Raw genomic sequence first — 20,435 nt, forward strand, 5'->3', positions numbered from 1 at the left:
CTCTTGTCACGACTCACAAAATTAGAGCCCAAGGGGCATGTTGTAGAATTGGCATGTCGTAGCGGGTGATAGAGAAGAGATGCGAAAGTGGTGTCGAGAGGTGGGGGTTTTGCAAGCGAGGGTTCAGGGCAGGGCTGGCAGAATGACAGGCCATTGATTGAGTTGCAAGCCTAGAAAACGCGTCATCGATGAGCAAGATCGAAAAATTATCAGTGGAGAGCACACGTAGAAAGAAGGCAGGGAGCGGATCATGAAGGGAACGTCACCACACCGGGCAGACGCTCACAATGGCTGTGGACGATGTCGTCCACAGCGACAACACCATCTGACAGCACGCGACACTGCTGAGTTGCCCCGTACTCACCCGCTCTGCCCGCATCGGCACTTCAAGCTTAAGCCCCGTGTTCTACCATTGGGCCGGCCGGCTTCTACACTCTGCAATCTGACATGCCACCGCATGCCGCCACTCAAAATTGTGGCGGCCGATGCGTAGATGAGGAGGCGGAGAGTGCGGATGCGGAGAGGAGGATGGAGGAGGACGAAGAGCGTGATCGGGAGAGGGGGAAGGAGATCGGGGAGATGTTAGTAAGGAGGGGCGGCTGTGGTACATCGGAGCGAAGTTTGCATAGTCTCGATGTATCCGCACTTTCTCTAATGACAAGTGAGTGGTATGAAGTAACAGTACAGGATGAGTGCCTACCTACCATTGCCGGGATCCTTCCGCGCAGATGCTCAACGGCCGGAGTCCGTCGGACGAGATGGGAGTCGGCCAGGATTAGTAGGCGCTTGCGGTTTCTGGGAAGGGTAGGCCAGTTTCGGGCGCCGTGGTCATGGATGACCATTGTTTGCACAATTTGCTGATGTTCGAAGTTCAACTTTATGGGTGGGAGATCCCAATCTGTCACCATGATGCTTTCATATATGGAGCGATACTCACGTATACACATGCATTCGTCAACTCAGGGTGCAAATCCGGGGTACACCTTCTGGCACCTCCTCGCACAGCAAGGTAACAATCTAAGGCACAGGAAGGAAGAATAATGGAGAGTTTCGGAGACACTCGCGCACTCGCGCCCACATCGAACTCGCACCCAGGGCCTACGCCGCAAAAGGTTCCCTTATCAGTCTCGTCCAGTTCCAAGCGTGAAAGACCAAATCTCGTAGCAAGCTAGCCTCCAGAGTTCCTTGAAGTCATCTGCGTTTTCTCTCTTTCTCTCTAGTACCCGAACCAAATGAAACGCGTCCAATGGGAGTACGATGCTGTGCATGCAGAGGTCCATGGCTGTCCTGTCTAAGCGGTGTCCAAGCACTACCAAGCAGTGTCTGTGGAGGCGTCGAACGTGCACGTGGAACTGGGACGACAGCAGCGTTGTTACGGGTCAAGTCAACGGTCATGACTTTTAGACGACGGATGACCGGTCACTGTGTGACCCGGTCATGACCACCAGTCAAAAGTTAGCACGTGAGATCTCCGGCATGTCCGAGGGAGCCGCCTGACGGCGGGCCATGGCTCGGATAGGCCAAGTGCGTTCAGGCCGCGAGGAGGTACATATTGGAGGTTGATGAGACTGTCCATTAATCATTCCTGTCCTTTACTTTGAGTATTCTACTACCCCATACTCTGCCATGTTTAGCTGCCAACCGACAGAATGGTGGCCGACGGATGCTGGATCAAAAATCAGTTCATAGGGAATAGACCTCAACCAGGCGCCTTTGCTGTGGCCACATCTTGACCATATGATTCGTCAGAAAAGAATCCTACGAGATGAGGATTCTTGCAGTAACAGTTGAGTATGCGACATGGGGCTATGATTTGATTGCTAAGTAATGACGGAAATAAGTGTAAGAGATACAGTGTACGAGGCCGTTGTAACGACTGAAATGACGAAGGGAAGGAGTATGTAGACGTTTGTGGTTGAACATACAAGACAGTACTGAACACCCGCTCCGACAACACGACCTCATCCTAAGAACGAAGTCGTCCGGCTCGCGAGGAAGAGCAATGCGAATGGTATCACAAATGACATCGCCCGCCCGATCTGCGAGCGCAAGTCGTCTCCACCGCCAAACCTGGTGCTCCCCTGTGCCCGTCGCGATGTTCGAGCACATCGTCCGCTTCGGGCTCAAGCTGCAGTTTCTGGCCAGCAAGAGGAGTCCGAGTCGGAGAAGTAGTTGAGGCTCGGGGGTTCCGAATAGCTTGCTTCTACTGCTGACGTTGAAGTTTGATGCTTGCCACCCCTATTGCCTCCAGCGCACATGATTTTATATCTTCCCGCTCACTGTCCCCTCGAAACATGCTCCTTCAATCTCTGTAGCTACTGATCCCAATCACCGTGACTGGTGCGACCCCACAAGCGCTTGGTCGCCTAGATCACGCGTTGACCCTTGACTAACCGTCATGACCGGTCAAGCTGGTCAAAATCGGTCATGGCTTCGGTCATGACCGCGGTCATAACAACGCTGGACGACAGTGAGGCAAGGGGATTAGACTAGTGGAAGTCGTAAATTAGGTATGACGTGCCGCTGGTAGGCGTAGGGGGGATAAACTATAGCGTGATCAAGTAAGCTGCGGGTTCTAGTGCGGGTGCCCAAACATTGGGTCTGGCTCGTGCTTTGCGCGTGCCGGGGGAAGTGTCAATTGAGGGAAAATAATGCTAACGAGTGTAGGCGGGTCGGGTCCGTTCGTGTAGAGAAGGTCAAGATATCGATATATATGATGTAGCTGAGTATGCTAGGGTCGTATGGGTTGGAAGTGTGCATGATTGTGATTGGGGTAAGCGTCTGGGGTGTGCTATGGCTATACAGTGAAGACGTCCGAGCCCATAAGGAAGAGACGACAGAATCGAACCGGGAGATTGATCATACAGTCGGGCGAGCCTCAACCTCAATATACTGTAGTCCCCAAACAGAAGCAGCAAGAAGCGAGAGCGAGGATGCCAGAGTAGATAGTGTGAAAGAGGCGGGGTGAGTGGGGACAGATGACGGTATGCATGAGAAGGGAAGAGAGACGTATGGGCATGGAATGGAGAGGGAGATAGGCAGCAACAGCAAGCAGGACCGGCCTCTTGACCTGCGTGTCCTCCGCGACATTATCGTGTGGCGACATCGCCGGAAGCCGTTCGTAGCCGTCCCAAGCGGACAGCCTGGGGGTACCAACCTCCGAGCATCCACACGCGGCAATGGTTGCCCCACATTGCGCCCGGCAGGCCGCGGATGTCAAGCTCTACGCCCCCTCACGCCACCACCGCAGCAGACGGGACGTTCGCGCCTGTCTTCCTCCGCCAGAACTTCCACTTCGCCACCTTCACCGTCCCCTTCCCGCGCATGCCCCCTTCTCCCTCCACGCTCGAGATATCCACCGTGCTGGCAGCCATCACAGCGACGCCCATCGTATGTCTCGGCGCGGAAAACTCCGCGCCCGGGCTTGCCTCCTTAATCGCGTCCAGCGGCAGCTCTCCTTCCTCGGACGAATGCGGCGGGGTGGGAGGGCCAAGCGAAGAAGCCGCCGTCGAACTGCGACTCGTCGCCGGGGGTGTGGGCGTAGGCGCGGGAACTGTATGTCCCGGACTTGACCTGAAAGTAGTACCAGAGCCACGCTCGCCCTCCTCCGCCACCAGATGCGCAAGCGGGTGCCGGTGCGACGTCGACACCGGCATCGACTGTTGCTGATGAGAAGGGTGCGACATCGGCCTCCCGCCAAACTGCACGGGTGTCCAGTCGGCGGAGAGCAGGGGCGCGGACGTGCTCCTTGTCGCTCTGTTCAGCCACTTGGATGATGGTGAAGACGGCGACGACGCAGAAGGCTGAAGCATGCCCCTTTCGGCCGCAGGAACCGGGACCGGTGGTTCCTCCGTCCCCGAAGGAAGGGACGAGGAAGGCCCGGGCGTCGGGTTGTCCGAGGACGGCAATATCACCAAGTCGGCCGCAGCCGCGATCCACGCACGCTTCGATTTCCTGCCGCTTCCCGCCCCCGCGAGAACCGCAGCAGGGGGAGGCGCCGCCGGGGACGTTGACGAGACAGTGTCCGCGTCGAGCGCGCCGCTGAGCACGATGTCCGCGACGCTCCACTCCCCGCAGTCCACGACGCCCAGTGCGGGGTCGCACCCAACCGTATCACAGAACGTCGACGTATGCATGACGTACGGCCGCGCGCGATCGGTGTCTGAGCCACCGCCAAGCCCGGGTCCTGCACCCGCGGGAGACGAATAAGTGCGCGAGGAAGGCAACCCGGTCGACTGGTATGAGAACGAGAGCAGGAAGGCTTCCATGCTGTCGACCAGCTTCCGTCTTGCGGCTGGGTGCTCGCCTCGAGGCGGCGATGGGAGCAGGTGGACGAGAAGCGCCTTCCCTGGAGGTGCAGGAAGCGACGATGATGACAGGGGCAGAGAATCGCCCGACTCATAGGGTGGCGTCGGCGGCAAATAGACTGATATCGAGCTAGTTGACCGGGAGAAGGCACTGAATATGGACTGCGGCCGAGCGAGGCGCGTGGTAGAGGACGACGAAGTCGTGCGCGTACGCAGCGTGGGTGGTGGCGGGCCACTCCCATGCACGGGCGACTTGAGAAAGGGCCTAGAGATCGTTGTGACGAGAATGGAATTCTTGAGGAGCGCCTTGTCCGAGAGATTTACAGGCATGAAGTTGACCATGACGTCGAATGGTCGTTGAAATGGATCGGATGGTGGGAGCGATGCATGACTCTGTCTCGAAAAGAGTGCGCCGACCACAGAGGGGGGGCGAGAAAGCGGCCTCGAGATTGTTGCGGAAGAATCTCCCGGGAGCTGGATGGTGGAACTGCGTGGCGACGACGATGCGGACCGCGTACCAAGACGGAAGATGGACGGGGGCTTCAGCTCGCCATTGTTATCCTGCTCCTCCGACAACTCACAAACCCCCGAACTGCCGTGTTTGCGCCAAGTACGGGCGACACGCTCTGCCCACTCGAGAACATTCACAAAACGAACCGCGCCCGCGTCTTCGAGGGCAAGTGGTGTGGTGAGACGGAGGATACGCACAGTGGGATAAACTATCCCAGGGATGTCGGGCGGATTGTGGGTGGCGAGGATGACGAGGGACTTCGCAAGGCGTTGCGACTGGAGCAGGGGGCCAAGCTCTGCCAATGACGGAGCTGTTCCGCGCGGGAAAAACTGCGGAGTCAGCCGCAGAGCGCAGACGAAGTAGTCGACGGGGACGCACCTCCCAGGACAAAAATTACGTTCTGCCTCTGGAGGGCAGTTGCGCTGAGCAACGCGTCGATCTTGAGAGACCAAGGTTCTCCGAGAGCGGCTGCCGAGTGACCATGGAAGGGATCGAGGGGGAACTTGGGCTTGAACACGTCTTTGCGTGGGCGTGGGCGCGAACCTGAAGGCGACAGAGAGGATGAAGAAGATGCCAAGGCTGTCATAGCCGCAGAACGAGAGCAGGATGAGTGCGAGTGAGCGGGAGGAGGGATGGCTGTGGGCTGGAACGAGGCGGCGGGAGGAGACGAGGACGAGTGCCTTGCCGAGTGCTCTAGCGTCATTTCAAAGCCTGAGCCGGCCGTCGGCTTGATTCCGAACGCTCGGGCACTAATACGTGCCGCTGATTTTTGATAAGGAGCCGGAAATATGCAGAGCAATTCGGTGGTACAGCGCGGAGGGTGCGGGGGGCTTTGAAGACGATGCCCGTTGATGGGTGGGCAAGAAAAAGGGATGGATGCCGCATATATGCAGGCGAAGTGCCTGTAGTGGCCCGTGACGGCTATGGCGTAATTCACCCAATTTGGCAGGCGTGAAACGAGAACCACCCAACCGCAAGATCGGCCTCAGATCTAGATTTCGCTTCCTGGCCTCCGTATTTGCGCCGTTCTCGGATCCGGGGCGCTCACTGCATTCGGACGCACTCCGCTCATGCTCGCCTTGTCAAATCACTGAGGCAGGTCGGACACATGAGCATTTGCATATGTGCTACTTATCAGCGCATAGACACAGCAAGAGAAAATGTCCAATTAGGCCATACTCGAAGCGCTCTCTCGAACTGCATGCATCAATTGTCTTCCAGTGACTGCGCAGCATGAGCCCGGAAGCGTCTCCTGTGGCAATTGCGATACTGAGTGAGGTTTGTCTTCCAATCCTTGTCGTCAAAATCCCCTCAGACAGGCGGTCCACTTGCCTGCATCCACCATCTTATTATCGGTGCTAGGCCGCTTGCTGCGCAAGCCACCATCATACCAAACCCTCAGCAGGGATCAATACACCGCCTGGCATAGCTAGCTCGGGGCTCGTGGCGAATGTTCAGAATGGTATCCTGTGTGATATGAGGACGATTGCATGCGCAAAAGAGGCCGCGTTGACCAACTCAATAGCTTACTGCTCTCCGTTCCTGGTGTCCCTCCCACGTCCGACCTTCTCCGTGTTTGACACTGCGCACATCCCACCACAGATCCAGCGCATCTTCCTAGTTGCGACATGTAGGCTGTTGTGTATGTGTGTGAACATCAGCGAGCATAATCCCGCTCAGCTGCCTGCACCGTTGCTCGAAGTCTCTTTTCTTGGCGGGCTGGGCATGAGAAAGTGGTGCGTTGCACATATATGGCACAGCGACTCACGCGAGGTTGTGTACTCGTATTGCCCTTGTGAGGCCGTTCACATATATGCAAGTAGCGTGATGGCGCTGCACAGGAGCGTTCCTAGCGTCTGACGCAAAGAAAGGCCACTCAAAGAACTGAGCAACAAAATATCATTATTAGGCATCCCATCAACAAACGTGAGTAGAAACAGCGATTCACGCACCGCACAGACTTCTCTGGCCGCAGTCTAGACGTGACTCACAACTGCTTCCAGTGCGACTGGATGGATCCAGCCCCGCCAATATGCCGGATTCGCTGGTTTTCAGAGATCCGACCATGGTTGCATCCTCAAAATACGCCGAGATACTCCGGTGGGTCCTGGCAGCCCGCTTACAGTGACGGCCAACGCAGGCGACCGGGCGAGCCTCCGCCGAAACGTCCAAGATGAACGGCTTCCCGGAGTTGTTCAGCACTCTGGATGGAACGTAACGACATTTTCCGCCTCGACCGTTCACCTAGACTGCCCGAACAGTGAGCTCGAAGGCCCCTCTACTTCTCTACATAAACACGAGAATACTCACCTGTCACCAAGCTCCACGTCGCGACGTACGGGCCAGCAATAGGCTCACCGTCGTCACAAGCCTGCACCCACGGCGGACCGCACGCCCACTCGTACCTCACCGCAAATAGCGTACGCTTCTCCCGCTCCATACACGAGTGTGGCGCGCACGCCTTCGCGACTGAGCACGGGGCTTAACACCTATTCTTGGAACGCGTGACCCAGACAGCAGACGGCTGATTCGCAAGAGAGGCGCGATATGCCCGCTCGACGCCGTCCGCATGCCGTACATTTCGAACGGTCGATGCAAATCAACTGACGATTCGACCGTGCGGAGTTCCCAGGGACGGGCGGGCGGATGAGCGATTAATGCTGAAGCGTCTCAAAAGCCGCTGGTGCGCGAGCAAATTGCGAACGATCGTGCACCGCACCGAATAACGCTCAGAGAAGGAAAAGGAGTTACGCACGGTCGACGCCAAGTGCGCACGCCAGAAGTACCAAGAAATTTACGTCCGTGGTCCCTTATCCTGTGGCGCAGCGAGCCAGGGATCGAGGATTGCGTCAAACGCTCCTTAGGGCTGGGGACTGACCCCGTATGAGGTGCCACACACATAGAAGGATTGGGTATGCTGCAAGAGAAGGGCCAAGCATAATGAAGAAGCACACACCTCGCATACGCCGCATGAACGACGAAGGTGGCCATTCGTATGCAATGATACGATGACGTGTCGCAGTAGCTATCGGCGCGAATCCTCTCCATGAAGCGGCCGGCGCAGCGACGCGCGAGACGCTCCGCGAGGTATGCCCGAGTGAAGAACCGAGAAGATGGCCAAGCAAGACCAGAGCAGAGCAAGAGATTATGCGAACGCCAAGCGCGACGGCGCTGTATAATATGTGACAGTAAATATTAGAATGGAAGCTTGGAGTATGACACCGGTCGGGCAGGGCTGATGGGCGAAGGCGTCTTGCGCCTGTACGTCTGAAAAAGAGAGCAGTCGTGTCAGCATGTGTCCGGACGGTCGTAAGCTACGGTCAGTCTTCCGCCCGTTCAGCCGACTGAGCAACTTCGTTGTCGCACTTTTGGTAACGCCACGACTGACCGCCGGATGTATCGGAGCACAGCGGTCGACACGAAATGATAGGGCGGGAGGAGCGGGAAGAGAGCAGAAAGCATATCGACGCGTTTACTCACCGTCTTGAACCGCTCGATGCGGGCCTTCATGTCCTTCAAGAGCATCTTCTGCTCCCGCTCCCTCCCCTGCTGCGTCCGCTGCCACTTGTGGCCCTTGAACATCCGCTTCCTGCCCGCATACAATCGGTTGCCCACGTCCGCGCCCTTGACCTCCTTCTCCTTGAACTCGCCCTCCCATTCTACCTGCCCACTCCACCACGGCTGCCCCTTCAGCTGTGCGTCCGTCACCAGGATCTCGCCCTCCACGACCGCGTCCCCGTTCGCCGGCGCAGCCACAGTCTGAGATACAGTCTGTGATGCTGCCGGAAGCTCCTTGTGGGAGAGCTTGGGTCCAGGAGGGAGGAGATGCAGCGTGCCGCTAGCACGCGCGTTTTTGACAAGTTCCGCTTGTCGCCTGAGAGAGTACTTTGCAGGGGCCCAGCGACCGGTATCGGGGTTCTTGAAAGGAAGGAAGGGGTTCCGGACTTTTGGCCGCGTAGTTGATAACTGCGGGTCAGCAGCCTTGAGGACGGGAGCGAGTTCGCGTACGCGGAACTGCTTGACAAGCCGCAGGGCTGAAGCCATGATTTTAGAAGAAGGGGTGTTTCTGGGAGAGACCGGGCTCGCTTGAAACGAGACGGAGAGGGCCGTCAAAGCGGTCTGAGCACAAGCACTGCAGAGTCCAGCGAAGGAGGGCGCTAAGGGAAACTGACTGATAGGCGCCCCGCGTCTCGTATGCTGACGTCAGCCTAGTATTACCCGATATGGAATGCCTGCCAGCCCGTCAGCCTCGGTGAGGTGGCTTGCCAGCTCAAACCGCACAGTCTTTCTTTCGTTCACCGTCTTCGCCGCCCACGGGAGTGGTCTCTTCCTACACTACGACTCCCCGCTAGTGCGTATAATTGCCCTTCTCTTAGCCCCTCTTTCGGTGATGTGATGGCTGACTGGAGCGTGGGGATCTTGCAGGTATACCTTTACCTCGCTATGGAGCAGCAGTCCAAGGCTCCGCAGGACATCCGGAATGTCGTCAACTTCCTGCGTAGCAGCAAAGCGGGCATGAAGGTCCGCGTTGGCGTGCTGAACGGGAAGCGCATAGACTACTTCAAGGGTACGTCCGAATAGTACTATATGTTCCCTAGACATGTCTTCATAGAACATTGTCGTACAACCACAGGCAAGGCCGCTGTAAAGGCTCTCACCTCGCCCGCGTACGCCAAGCTCAAGAACGTCCCCAAGGTTTCTACCGAAGAAGAAGCGACCCAGCTCCTCCTCTCTATCATTCCCTTCGCCTTCTTCCTCCGCGTCGAGCGCGGCGCGCCCTCCGGCTCAGCTTCCTCTTCCCCCAAGACGCTCCAGATCACTCAGATGCAGACATTCGTTCTTTCGGACTATTACGCGTGGTTCTATGAGGGCTCGCAGTTGACGACGTACTTGGGCGGTGTGGCTATGGTTGCCGTCATGCTCGGGGGAGTCATGTTCCCTCTCTGGCCGCCCATCATGCGCTTGGGTGTGTGGTACCTCTCGATCGGCGTGCTGGGCTTGATCGGCTTGTTCTTCGCGCTGGCGGTCGTCCGCCTAATATTCTTCATCATCACCATCATCGTCGCGAGCCCTGGTATCTGGATATTCCCGAAACTGTTCGCAGACGTTGGATTCGTGAGTGTTCCTCTTTGTCTCGCTTGCATTCCTACCCGCCCCGTCAAGGCGCATGCATTCTAACAGCACACATGACTGACGCATGGCAATTTCGTGCCCCAGGTCGAGTCGTTCATCCCGCTCTGGGAATGGGACCTCCCCAAAAAGAAGTCCAAGAAGAAGCGCAGCGAGAAGTCCGAGAAGAAGGGCAAGTCCGCGGCCGTCTCGCCTACAAATGGCGAGGGCTCCCCTTCCCCAAGCCTGTCAGCACGCATTGAAGAAGTGCCCGACTCGGACGACTCACGCCCCGCGAGCAGACAAGCCCGCGTAGAAGAGGTCCTGGATGAGGACGACTCATAGTTGCGTTTCGATTTACATTTTGCCGCGGTGTCAACGTGGCTGCTGTGCCGTTGGCCGTTGGCGGGGGGCTGGATGGGCTGAGCTCGATGACTTACTATATCACGCTGTATCTATCTGCCAGTCTGCTATTCCTTCACTTGGGATATTTTATCATATGGTACGAGCACAAACATGTCCAGATATGAACGTTTACGTTGACTCGCGACATTCCCGGTGTCATCGCGCGAAATGGGTGAACGAAGAAATACTGAATGCAGCTACGGGACATTCAGACTTCACCACACTGAACATAGGCTATGTACTTATTAAAGCGTTTTCGCTTATCGTCCTGGCGCTCGCGCAAATCCGCACCACATCTGCATCCGACCATCATGCATCAATCCTCGTCTGCTGCGCCAATTCACTCACTTCTTGCAGACTCTCGCTCTCTGAGCATTCCCGCGCATGGCCACGCGCCAACCTATTGTGCGTCTTGGGCACGGACCCCCCCTCCTCCCCCCGCGAAGCTCACCCTTGGCGATTTCTCCTCAACGACATCTGCATACCTTCGTGGTCCAATGGCATCCGTTCGTGAGCAGTGTTGTCATATATTCGGGAGCGGGTGCGCGAGACATGACGCAGGACCAGCGCGACGGAGGTGTTGTGGACCTCTGAGATATCGGTGTATGAGTTGAGGCAGCGGGCGAAGAAGCATGGACCGTCTCAGTACTTACGCGGGCCAAGAAAAGGCACACCCCAGCCGACCTTGCCCGCAGTACAACCCTTCCTCATGCTTTCCAAGTTCATGAACTTGAAATCGCCCTTCGACCGTCCAGCCACACCCCGCACTTCTCATGGCTCGTACGCTCCTTACTCTCGTCTCGGCAGTGCCAGCAGTTCTGGCCCTTAACAATGGCTTGGCACGCACCCCCCAGATGGGCTGGAACACCTGGAACCATTTTGGCTGCGGGATCAGCCAGGATACCATTGAGAACTCGGCCAAAGCCCTCATCTCCAACGGCTTGTACAAGTTAGGCTACGAATGTGAGCATGACAGACGCAGCTGCGATTGAGGTTTGAGTGCTTCATCTCCAGTACACGTCCTCATCCGCAGATGTCCTCGTCGACGACTGTAAGTTCCTCCTCGTCCTCCCGTTCGGCACAGCTATGTTGACGCATCGGAACAGGCTGGCAAGCTGATGCTCGCGATCCCAACACTGGCGCTCCCGTAGAGGACAAGAGCAAGTTCCCTGATGGGATCAAAGCCGTCGCAGACAAGATACACTCCATGGGCCTGAAGGTTAGTACGCGGCCATACGAGTGCGATCTCTCCGTCACTTCAAGTGTTCGTAGTTTGGCATCTACAGCAGCGCGGGAACGTAAGCATCAGCTCTACCTACTCAAGCGGTGTCCTGTGCCGTGAATCAGACTGAGCTCCGACGTCAGGTACACATGCGGCGGCAAGTTCGGCTCCCTGGACTATGAGGAAATAGACGCGAAGACCTACGCTTCCTGGGGAGTCGACTACCTGAAGTATGACAACTGCAACAACGAAGGCCGCGCAGGCACACCCCAAGTCTCATACGAGCGCTATAACAACATGTCAAAGGCCCTGTTAGCGACGGGCCGTCCCATTCTATATTCCATGTGCAACTGGGGCGAGGATGGGCCATGGAGCTTCGCCGTTGTAAGGTCATATACTTGTAGCTTTTGGCACGTCTGCCCAGCGTGACGATCGTTTTCTTGCAGAACATTGCGAACAGTTGGCGCATCTCTGGAGATATCTACGATGTAAGATAGTTCCGCTGATCCGGTCAAGAGGGTATCATGTTGACTGCATTGTAGAACTTCGACCGTTACGATGACCGCTGTCCGTGTACAAGCGTGCTGGACTGCAAGTTGGCTGGCTTCCGTGAGCGACATGCATGCACTTACACCTGAACGCCTGTGCTGATTATCCGCCTCAGATTGCGCTATGTCTCGCATCATCGACTTTTCTGCTCCGCTCTTGCAGAAGTCGGGCAAGGGCCACTGGAACGATCTCGACATGCTCGAGGTCGGCAACGGTGGTATGACCTACGACGAGTATGGTGAGTAGTCTCTCTGCATTATGAGAGTGTTCGCCTGACGGGATCCTGCAGTCACGCACTTCTCAATGTGGGCCTTGGTGAAAAGCCCTCTCATTCTCGGCAACGAGATCACGAGCATGGTTTGTTGTCTTGCACATGGTGCCTATGCCGTTTCGCTTACGCAAGGTGCTTGGGCGTGCAGTCGGATGAAACAAAGCAGATCATCACCAACGACGCTATCATCGCTGTGAACCAAGACTCGAATGGTTCGCCCGCCGGCCGTGTGTGGAAGAAGCCAGCGTCCCAGGGCGGCGACATCCAACTCTGGTCAGGTAGCCTGTCTAACAAGTATGTGCTCCCCGTCCTGCCACCCACGCATGCATGCTGACCCCGAAACACCCTTCGCAGCCAATACGTCTTCGCGGTCTTGAACACTTCCCCTGTAAACCAGACGGTCGACATCTCGTTCCTTGATGTCTTCGTCGACCAAGGCAGGTCCTTCGGCTCCGGCACGTTCACGCTCTACGACCTTTGGCAAAAGGATCCGTCCGGCAAGTGGGGCGCCCCGGTGGGCAACGCGCAAGGCACGTACTCCGTCTCGGTCGACACTCACGCCACTCGCGTCTTCAAGGTGGTCCCGGCTCCATCGTCGAAACGGGAGTTATGACTATTGGCAATCCTCGCGGGCACGACGGTGGGCGCCACTCTCGTGCTTGTCGCGCTCGTGAGGTGGAAGGTGATCGGCTGGAACAAGTTCTTGATGAAGACGAAAGTTGCGTGATTGGGGAGATGGACACGTGTTTGCTCTGACACGTTGCGTGCGCACATTCTTGTGCGTGCTGCAGCATCCGGGAGTTGCGGTACTCCCCGCTTGTACATACCTTGCGAATCGTTGGTAGTACATACCTCCGAGTATTCGATAATTCTGGACATTCTGCTCTTGACACTACAATCAGAGCCAGAGCATGCGGAAACGAAGTAAATATGTTGAGCTGCCGAGGAATATGTATAGTCGTCCGAAGTTCCAAAGAGAGGCCAGGCAAATGCCGCGGCTGCGAGAACGTTTACGATTTCACGCAACTGGCTACGTAGCAGGCTGCCTAACCACGTATTCACGCAGTCGATTGATGGCGAAGCTCGCCAAGTTCTGTGTGTGTGCCCCGCAGTCGTGTAACTGCGCGTCACTTGTATGTTGTAACTGGAGCGCCCTCCGGTGGCAGGGGGTTCGGCGAAGGGCATGGCTCAAGTCTATACATCCTGCAAACCCCTTGAGTAGACTCATTTTGAGCGCATTGAGTACTGGATAAATGGTAGAGAATATTTGGACTATAGTCGATCTACATTGCGCAAGGAAAGACCTTTGTTGCAGGGGTCACTGAGAACCAAGAATAGGATCCTTAGCGTCGCTTACCCGACTCTGCGATTACACGACTGCACCCTTGTATTGTAACTGCGAAAGCGAACGCGCGACTGCGTGCATGCGTGGCTATGTAGCCAGTTGCGTGAAATTGTAAACTCTCTGGGCATAAGGAGCCTAAACGAAATCTTGCAATCGTAATAGCCTGTTGCGGAGGAACGTTGGATGTTGGCTAGCATCTCCCATCGAACACAATCCACATGACCCTCCATTACTGGTGCTTCCAAGCACCGTACAGGGAGAATAGTGCACGTCGAGAACGCAAGCGAGTGAACCGGGCTACGAGAGATCAGGCATCCTCCGCACGACCTTGCCCTCATTCTTCGTATGCTCCGCCAGCTTCGCGAGCACCCTCGAACCCGCCCACCTCGCGGGGGGCGCCTTCTTCCCCGTCGCCCAGTAGTAGATGTCCCAGTCCGGCTCGTCCAGCAGCTGTCCGCCATGGCCGTGCAAACGTACCCCGTCAGTTTCTCTATATTCCCTTGTCTCCATGTGCCCCGCAGAGGCTACATGGGCACGAGATAAACGCGCACCTTATCGAACTCCCGCAGCTCCTCCTCGCCCATCGACCCCAGCCTCTCCTGCGCGAACGTGCTCAGCAGCAGGTCGCTCTCCAGCGTGCCCCGCTTCCGGCTCTGGTACACCAGTCTCGCGCGCATCTTCTCGACGCTTTCCCCGGGGCGCGGCAGCGGCTCCGGCGCAGGCGCGTCGGGAGGCGACGTCGTCTTCTCCAGGTGCCCGGGCATATTCGGGAGCAGCCACGGGTCCGCGCCGCGTCGCGCGGTCACTGAGAGGAGTCGCTGGCAGTACACTGTCGCAGATGTAGATGACATGGGCGATGTCCGGAGGCAGCGCCGTGCAGCGAAACTAAGCATGGTGGCAGACATGGTGATGGAGGGAGGTGGCAAGCGGCCTGGGGCGGATGCGCCGCGCGCGACGCTCCCCGGCCCCGGATTCCTCGGAGTCCGGACGACGGAAGCAGCCCCAGGATTTGGCTCCGCTATGGCAATGGCTGGAAACGAACGTCGCCGCCTCTCTTGTCGTAAAACAGGCACATCCCCACGCGGGGTGCGCCGGACGCTTTCTGAGTCCCGACTAAACCTTCTACGAAATAATCTTCAGTCTACATAGCTCAGGAGATCAGCGCTTCGATACAGCCCCCGAGTGGGCTGAACGAGCCTCGAGCGAACATGGACGATCGTCGCGCCCGGCAGAGCGAGCGGGAGACTAGAGTTGTATTACGTAGCCTAAGCCTATTCTCACATCGACGCATCGTCAGAGCAGAGCGGGCGGACACGAGAACACGACAAGAGAGAAAGAGATAGGGAGAAACAGGGAATTGGGGGGCAGCAGCTTGAGTGTACACACAGTATGAGAGACGGATATGTTAAACCGTAGCTGAGTAAGGAAGAGCGTCGGAAGAGTTGTTGAGACAGAGGAAAGCCGTAAGGAACGGACGAAAGGAGTTGTATAATGGGAATGGTTATACGTGGCACCACACGAAGGGTATGCCGTAGGAGAAGGAATGTGATAGATAGGACAAGTGCAAGAGGAGGCGAAGGCGGCACGACGGGCTAGTAAAACAGGCGAAAGCGAGAAGAACACCGTTGGGGATGAGATAGATAGTGATTGGGTCATGCCACTTCGACGACGAGATTGTACGGGTACGTGCAGATGGGATACGTGCGGATGCGGGAAACTCGAGACGAAGTAAGCGAGAACGAGCGTGGAGGCGTGAAGCAAGGAGCGAACGAACTGGACTAGCTGGGGATCCATGGGCGTGCAAAGACAAGAACAGAACCCCTTCGTATAAACCGAACGTGACAGAAGAAAAGTATGCAGCGATAATGTCCGGCATTGCGTGCGTCTCGCGCGCATCGTCGTCGTCGTCTCCGTCTTGGTGTTGTCGATGATGGTTTTACAGCAGCTCCTCCCGTTGATCGCCCCATCGAAGCCCTTGCTGCTCCTTTTCTCCACCCAGCTTGCCACGGCATTCCCGTGTCCGCGATGGCGTCTACATATCTGCATTGCTCCCTCTCCAACATCGACTGCTTGGCGATCTCTTCCTCCCCTCTGCACGACGGCTGCACCACCTACCCGCACATTCGACGTCTTGACGTTCCCTCGCGGGTTCCGCGCCCGTCGCACCGGCCGTCCGACGCGCCGAACATATCTGATAACACGTGTCCATGTATATCCACAACAAAAGCCAGGCGCCACGACAGCCAACCAGGGGAGGGGGTAGAGGGCAGGGGAGGGGGAGGCAAGGAGCGTCTGTGACATGACGACAACACGAGACAGAGTATAAGTACTGACGGTGCAGCCCTCAGCCCATCTTGTTCGCGTCCTTCTTCTTCTGTTTGCGAGGAGGTGTTACCGGCCGACCCATATTTACACCACCGTAGGGATACTTTGCCTTCTTCTCAGCCGGCTTGAGAATCTGCAGAGAAGCGCCGTGAGCCACGGCAGCCGAATACTCCACATATAGACTCACCTGGAAGGAGCAAAGCAACGTCTCGTCGACGCTCATCATCGCGCCGGCGTTGTCGAACTCGCCACAGTAGTTTGGTGCAGAGAAGAGGGTGACAAGGTGTCGCTTTGCGAAGAACTCGTACCCGTCCTCGACGACCTGTCAAGAGTACCAGGGCGTCATGCGACGGCTCGTGATCAACGCCCTCTCGCCACGAGCCTCGAGAACGTGGCACGCTCAATCGTAAGAAGTACGTACCTGATGCGCTCGGCAAATCAGATCCATGTCGTGTTTCTGCAGGAATCTCGACACGACGTCTGGACCGAAGGTGAATGACACTCCCCGGTCGTTCTCTGACCACCCGGTGATGTCTTTGTCGGGATCGGACCAAAGCAGGTCACACAACAAACCTGATCGCACAGTGTGAGGGGTCGGAGACGACATCAAGGACGGATGACAGGCGTACCGGTGTCAGGAACATCCGTGGGGCGCATTACTCTCCGTATTTGCTCCATCGACTGTAAATCAGGCGAGAGGCCACCGTGCATGGTGAATATCTTCTCATCGATGATGGCGGCAATGGGCAAGCAGTTAAAGCAGTCGGTGAACGTCTTCCACAGCTTGATGTTGTAGCGACGCTTGCCTGCGGTGGCGTCATGCGAAGTGAGAGCGAGCAATGGAACGAGCAAGCGAAATGAGTCAAGGAGTGCGGGAGGCGGTGCAGCCCGGGTGAGTCAATGATACGAGGGCGGCGTGGATCAACGCACATTCATCGTAGAACCCGTAAATCCGGTTGATGCTCGCGCACTCGTGGTTCCCCCGCAACACGAAGAAGTTCTCCGGGTACTTGATCTTGTACGCCAGGAGCAGGCAGATCGTCTCGAGCGACTGCTTGCCACGGTCCACGTAATCGCCCAAGAAGAGGTAGTTCGCTTCTGGCGGGAAGCCCCCGTACTCGAACAGGCGCAGTAGGTCGTAATACTGGCCGTGGATGTCGCCTGGCGGCGCCACACCCGAGGCGTGAGCGGGACGACGAACATGGCTGGCGAGAGACACTACGAAGGAGACGCACCGCATATCTTGATGGGAGCCTCGAGCTCGAGCAGGATGGGCTGGTTGATGAAGATCTCACGCGCCTTGGTGCACAGATACTTGATCTCGTACTCCTGGAGCTGCACGGGCTTTCCTGGACGGTTGCCTCGGACTGCGGGCGGTCAGCGGGGCCCAGCGGGGGACGGACTCCAGCGCATCAGCGGCCGGGAGGCATGGAAGCTCACCTTCGAGCAGTCGGTCGATGACCGAGTCGAGATCTATCTCCGTGGTGGTGTCCGCCATGTCTAGCGCAGCGTCTCGGCGGCGGGCCAGTCGTGAAGAGTGAGGTCGTGAGGGTCGGGCTGGGGTCGTGAGGTTCGGGCAGGCGGGCGAGCGGGGAGAACAAGGACGATTAGACGCTTTTGGTCTAGGCTTTTCTGGGCGAAAATTCACCCGGCACTGGGGCAGCTGTGGGGGATGTCGGCGGCGACGTTGGCGGCGATGAGCGTGTTGTCAGCCGGCTGAGAGAAGAGAAAAATTGGGACTGGATGGACGCGGCGAAAGATAACGAGCGTCGGATGATGCTGAGTCGGCCATCCCTCGTGCCTTGTGCGCCACAAGCACCGAGCGGAGTCCAGTCGGGCTTTCAACCCCGCGCTCGGTGCTCACTGAACTTGATCTCGACCTCAATTGTGTTCGTGCTCTCGCTCGCGTCAAATGCGATCATATCCCATAGAGGCGACGACAGCATGATAATCCAATACCTCATTTACAGGGTGGACGAGAGAAAAGTACATGATAGACTGCAACGAGCGGGGATGCGGGTATAGTGTGGATCGTCAAGGAATGTGGTGCATGGAGTGTTCTACAGACGATTATAGCTACTACATCACGACGAGCAATGCAAACGATGAACTATTATGCGCATAGTACGCTAAGCAAAGGAAGTACAGATATCTGTTCCCGCAAGTAGAAACAAAGGCGCGGGCAGAGTAGACGCGTGTATACTAGCATGCAGATGTCATGAAGGAGCACAACGATGCCTGCATCTCACGACTCCGCCGCGGCCGCGGCCGTGCTGCTAGGGTTCGCAGCATCGACAGTGCGTGGACGTCGCCTCCGCCGCCTACAAATGCAACACCGCGACAACCGTCAGCAACGCAGCACGCACGACAATCACTACTTTGACACGCACCTGGGGAATATCGGGCCCCGCGGCATCGGACGCTCGTCCAGGTCGAGCGCAACGTTCGTCCCCATCTGTATCCCCTGGAACCACGCCGCACGTGTTAGCCAGAGACCATCCCATAAAACGCCGCCGCAACTGACCTCGATCCAATCGACGACCGCCGCGACGTCCTTGGCCTGCAGCAAGAACTGCTCGCCCATCATCCGCACCCGGATCACGTTCTTCCGCTTCACGTAGTCGCTCGCGAGCCCGCTCTCCGCGTGCTGCAGCGTGTACTGCTTGATGAGGTCCTTCGCGTCGGGCACGTACGCCTCCTCCTTCTCCTTCTCCTTCTCCTTCTCCCTTTCCTTGTCCTTCCCGCCACCGCCCCCAGCGCTGCTCGTGCTCGACGAAGAGTGCGGGAGGAAGCTCCTGCGCGAGAACCGCGACGCGCTCTCGCTCATGCTCGTCGGCACGGACGTTCCCGACCCCGACCCCGACCCCGACCCCGACCCTGAACCCGACGTCGACGCCGAGGCACGGTCCGAGGGCACAGCAGACGTCGACGTCGACCCAGACGCGCTCGTCGCGATCGACGGCCTCGCCGACCCGAGCGTGTCCATCGAGTGCCGCCCCGCCGCGTGCGACGGATGCCGCGTCGCGGGGTCCGCCACGCGCGAGTCCATGCTCATCCGCGGCGGCGTGCCGTTCGCCAACGGGCGGGAGGAGCTCTTCGACCGCTGCCGCCGCAGGAACCGCGACGTCAGTGCCAGCCGCGACTTCGTCGACGGGAGCTCTGCCTCTTGCGGCCCGTTCGCGCTCACGCCCGACGGCGGCTGCTCCGCGCCCACGCCCGAGCCCTTCGGGGTAGTCTCCTCCGGGATCTTCGGGATGCGCTCCTCCGCCCCCGCCTCCCCTGCCGTGTCCCTGTCCCTTTCCCTCCGCTCCCTCACTGCGCTCACCCGGATCCCGCTCGCCGTGACCGCCGAGCTGTCCACACTCGTCGAATCCCCCGCACCGACCTTGCTCTCCCACCACTGCTCGAGCGCACCCACGCGGCTCGCCGCGGGTGGCGCCTTGTACACCCTAAACGCGGTGCCCTCGAGCACGCAGTAAACGCGCCGCCACTTGCGATCCTTCGCCTGCACGCCCGGGGCCGTGAACTCCATCTTGCGCGGCATCACGCCCGAGAGGAATATCGCGTTCGTGTACGGGGGCAGCGGCTCCGTGTCCTCCTCTTCAGGGGGCGATGCATACGCGTACACGTGAGCGGGGCGTCGCCGGAAGAGCGGATCTGGGTACGGGGGCGGGTCCGACGAGGGCTCGTACACGGGCAGCGAGCGGCGCCGCCGCAGCATGGGGGACGTGATCACGTCTGCGGGCGACTCTGGCGGCGGGGGCGGGAGCGCGTCCGCTTCTTTGTTCGCATCGATCACGGTAGGAACTGTGGCGGCGGGGACGGCGGGGGGATCTGCCTTGGGAGACACCAGGCCTTGAGCCGTCTTCGGGGGCGTGCGCCCGAGCTTCGGCGAGATGATCGTGTCCCTGTCCTTGCGCGCGAGCGACATCAGGTCCACCATGCTCTTCGACGCGTGGTGGTACAAGTTCGGGCGCGCGGGGGAGCCGGGGGTGGCGAGTGGCATGGGCACGATGCGCGGCTGTGATGCCAGTATACCAGCGCGATCCGGCACGGCACGCGCCTTCCCATGCCCGGGCCCGCGGAAGTCGAAGTCGCTCGGGCGTGGGGTGCGCTCCGAGGGCCCATACCCGCTCTCCGGCGGCTTCGATGTGAAGTAGTCGACAGACGAGGTGGCGCGAGCGGTCGCGTCCGGGGTGCTCGCGCCGAAGGAGACGCTGAACGCAGAGGTGTCAACGCCGGGCAGAGCGGGCGGCCGGGACGGGCCGGCGAGGGAGGAGGACGGAAGAGGGAACGTGTCGTCCTCGTTGCTGCTGTCGTCGGAATCGGGCTCGCGCTCGTGCTCTGCGCTGCCCGCGTGCTCATCCTCGTCCTCGTCCTCCTCTTCCAGA

At 58.2% G+C, this 20,435-nt stretch overlaps 7 protein-coding genes across 7 annotated transcripts; 2 read left to right on the plus strand and 5 right to left on the minus strand.

The window, feature by feature from the left end:
* Positions 1–1,812: 1,812 nt before the first annotated feature.
* DICSQDRAFT_156094 (uncharacterized protein) lies at positions 1,813–5,635 on the minus strand. The gene is made up of 2 exons (XM_007367400.1): positions 5,197–5,635; positions 1,813–5,128 (listed from the first exon to the last, which is right to left on the minus strand). Exons 1-2 carry the CDS (start codon positions 5,519–5,521, stop codon positions 3,234–3,236), a joined length of 2,220 nt encoding a protein of 739 aa, XP_007367462.1. The 5' UTR covers positions 5,522–5,635; the 3' UTR covers positions 1,813–3,233.
* Positions 5,636–7,959: 2,324 nt separating this feature from the next.
* Positions 7,960–8,943, minus strand: DICSQDRAFT_138211 (uncharacterized protein). The gene is made up of 2 exons (XM_007367401.1): positions 8,299–8,943; positions 7,960–8,085 (listed from the first exon to the last, which is right to left on the minus strand). The coding sequence occupies exons 1-2, from the start codon at positions 8,860–8,862 to the stop codon at positions 8,014–8,016; spliced, it is 636 nt and encodes a 211-aa protein (XP_007367463.1). The 5' UTR covers positions 8,863–8,943; the 3' UTR covers positions 7,960–8,013.
* A 173-nt stretch (positions 8,944–9,116) lies between these two features.
* On the plus strand, positions 9,117–10,449 carry DICSQDRAFT_156096 (translocation protein). Its single transcript, XM_007367402.1, has 4 exons — positions 9,117–9,169; positions 9,244–9,385; positions 9,452–9,933; positions 10,036–10,449. The coding sequence occupies exons 2-4, from the start codon at positions 9,262–9,264 to the stop codon at positions 10,270–10,272; spliced, it is 843 nt and encodes a 280-aa protein (XP_007367464.1). The 5' UTR covers positions 9,117–9,169; positions 9,244–9,261; the 3' UTR covers positions 10,273–10,449.
* Positions 10,450–11,105: 656 nt separating this feature from the next.
* On the plus strand, positions 11,106–12,987 carry DICSQDRAFT_148282 (glycoside hydrolase; the record flags this gene model as incomplete). The annotated part of the gene is made up of 11 exons (XM_007367403.1): positions 11,106–11,295; positions 11,366–11,383; positions 11,439–11,551; positions 11,605–11,630; positions 11,698–11,938; positions 12,001–12,042; positions 12,097–12,163; positions 12,219–12,341; positions 12,393–12,460; positions 12,523–12,668; positions 12,729–12,987. 11 exons carry the CDS (start codon positions 11,106–11,108, stop codon positions 12,985–12,987), a joined length of 1,293 nt encoding a protein of 430 aa, XP_007367465.1.
* A 1,029-nt stretch (positions 12,988–14,016) lies between these two features.
* DICSQDRAFT_64425 (uncharacterized protein) lies at positions 14,017–14,570 on the minus strand (the record flags this gene model as incomplete). The annotated part of the gene is made up of 2 exons (XM_007367404.1): positions 14,017–14,169; positions 14,271–14,570. The coding sequence occupies 2 exons, from the start codon at positions 14,568–14,570 to the stop codon at positions 14,017–14,019; spliced, it is 453 nt and encodes a 150-aa protein (XP_007367466.1).
* Positions 14,571–14,959: 389 nt separating this feature from the next.
* DICSQDRAFT_138215 (protein phosphatase type 1) lies at positions 14,960–17,787 on the minus strand. The gene is made up of 7 exons (XM_007367405.1): positions 17,485–17,787; positions 17,280–17,411; positions 16,975–17,205; positions 16,674–16,850; positions 16,466–16,617; positions 16,232–16,366; positions 14,960–16,177 (listed from the first exon to the last, which is right to left on the minus strand). Exons 1-7 carry the CDS (start codon positions 17,540–17,542, stop codon positions 16,064–16,066), a joined length of 999 nt encoding a protein of 332 aa, XP_007367467.1. The 5' UTR covers positions 17,543–17,787; the 3' UTR covers positions 14,960–16,063.
* A 502-nt stretch (positions 17,788–18,289) lies between these two features.
* Positions 18,290–18,871, minus strand: DICSQDRAFT_64347 (uncharacterized protein; the record flags this gene model as incomplete). The annotated part of the gene is made up of 3 exons (XM_007367406.1): positions 18,290–18,365; positions 18,435–18,508; positions 18,569–18,871. 3 exons carry the CDS (start codon positions 18,869–18,871, stop codon positions 18,290–18,292), a joined length of 453 nt encoding a protein of 150 aa, XP_007367468.1.
* Between the last annotated feature and the right edge of the window lie 1,564 nt (positions 18,872–20,435).

This window comes from Dichomitus squalens, assembly GCF_000275845.1.
Source record: "Dichomitus squalens LYAD-421 SS1 unplaced genomic scaffold DICSQscaffold_25, whole genome shotgun sequence".
Classification (NCBI taxonomy): Eukaryota; Fungi; Basidiomycota; class Agaricomycetes; order Polyporales; family Polyporaceae; genus Dichomitus; species Dichomitus squalens.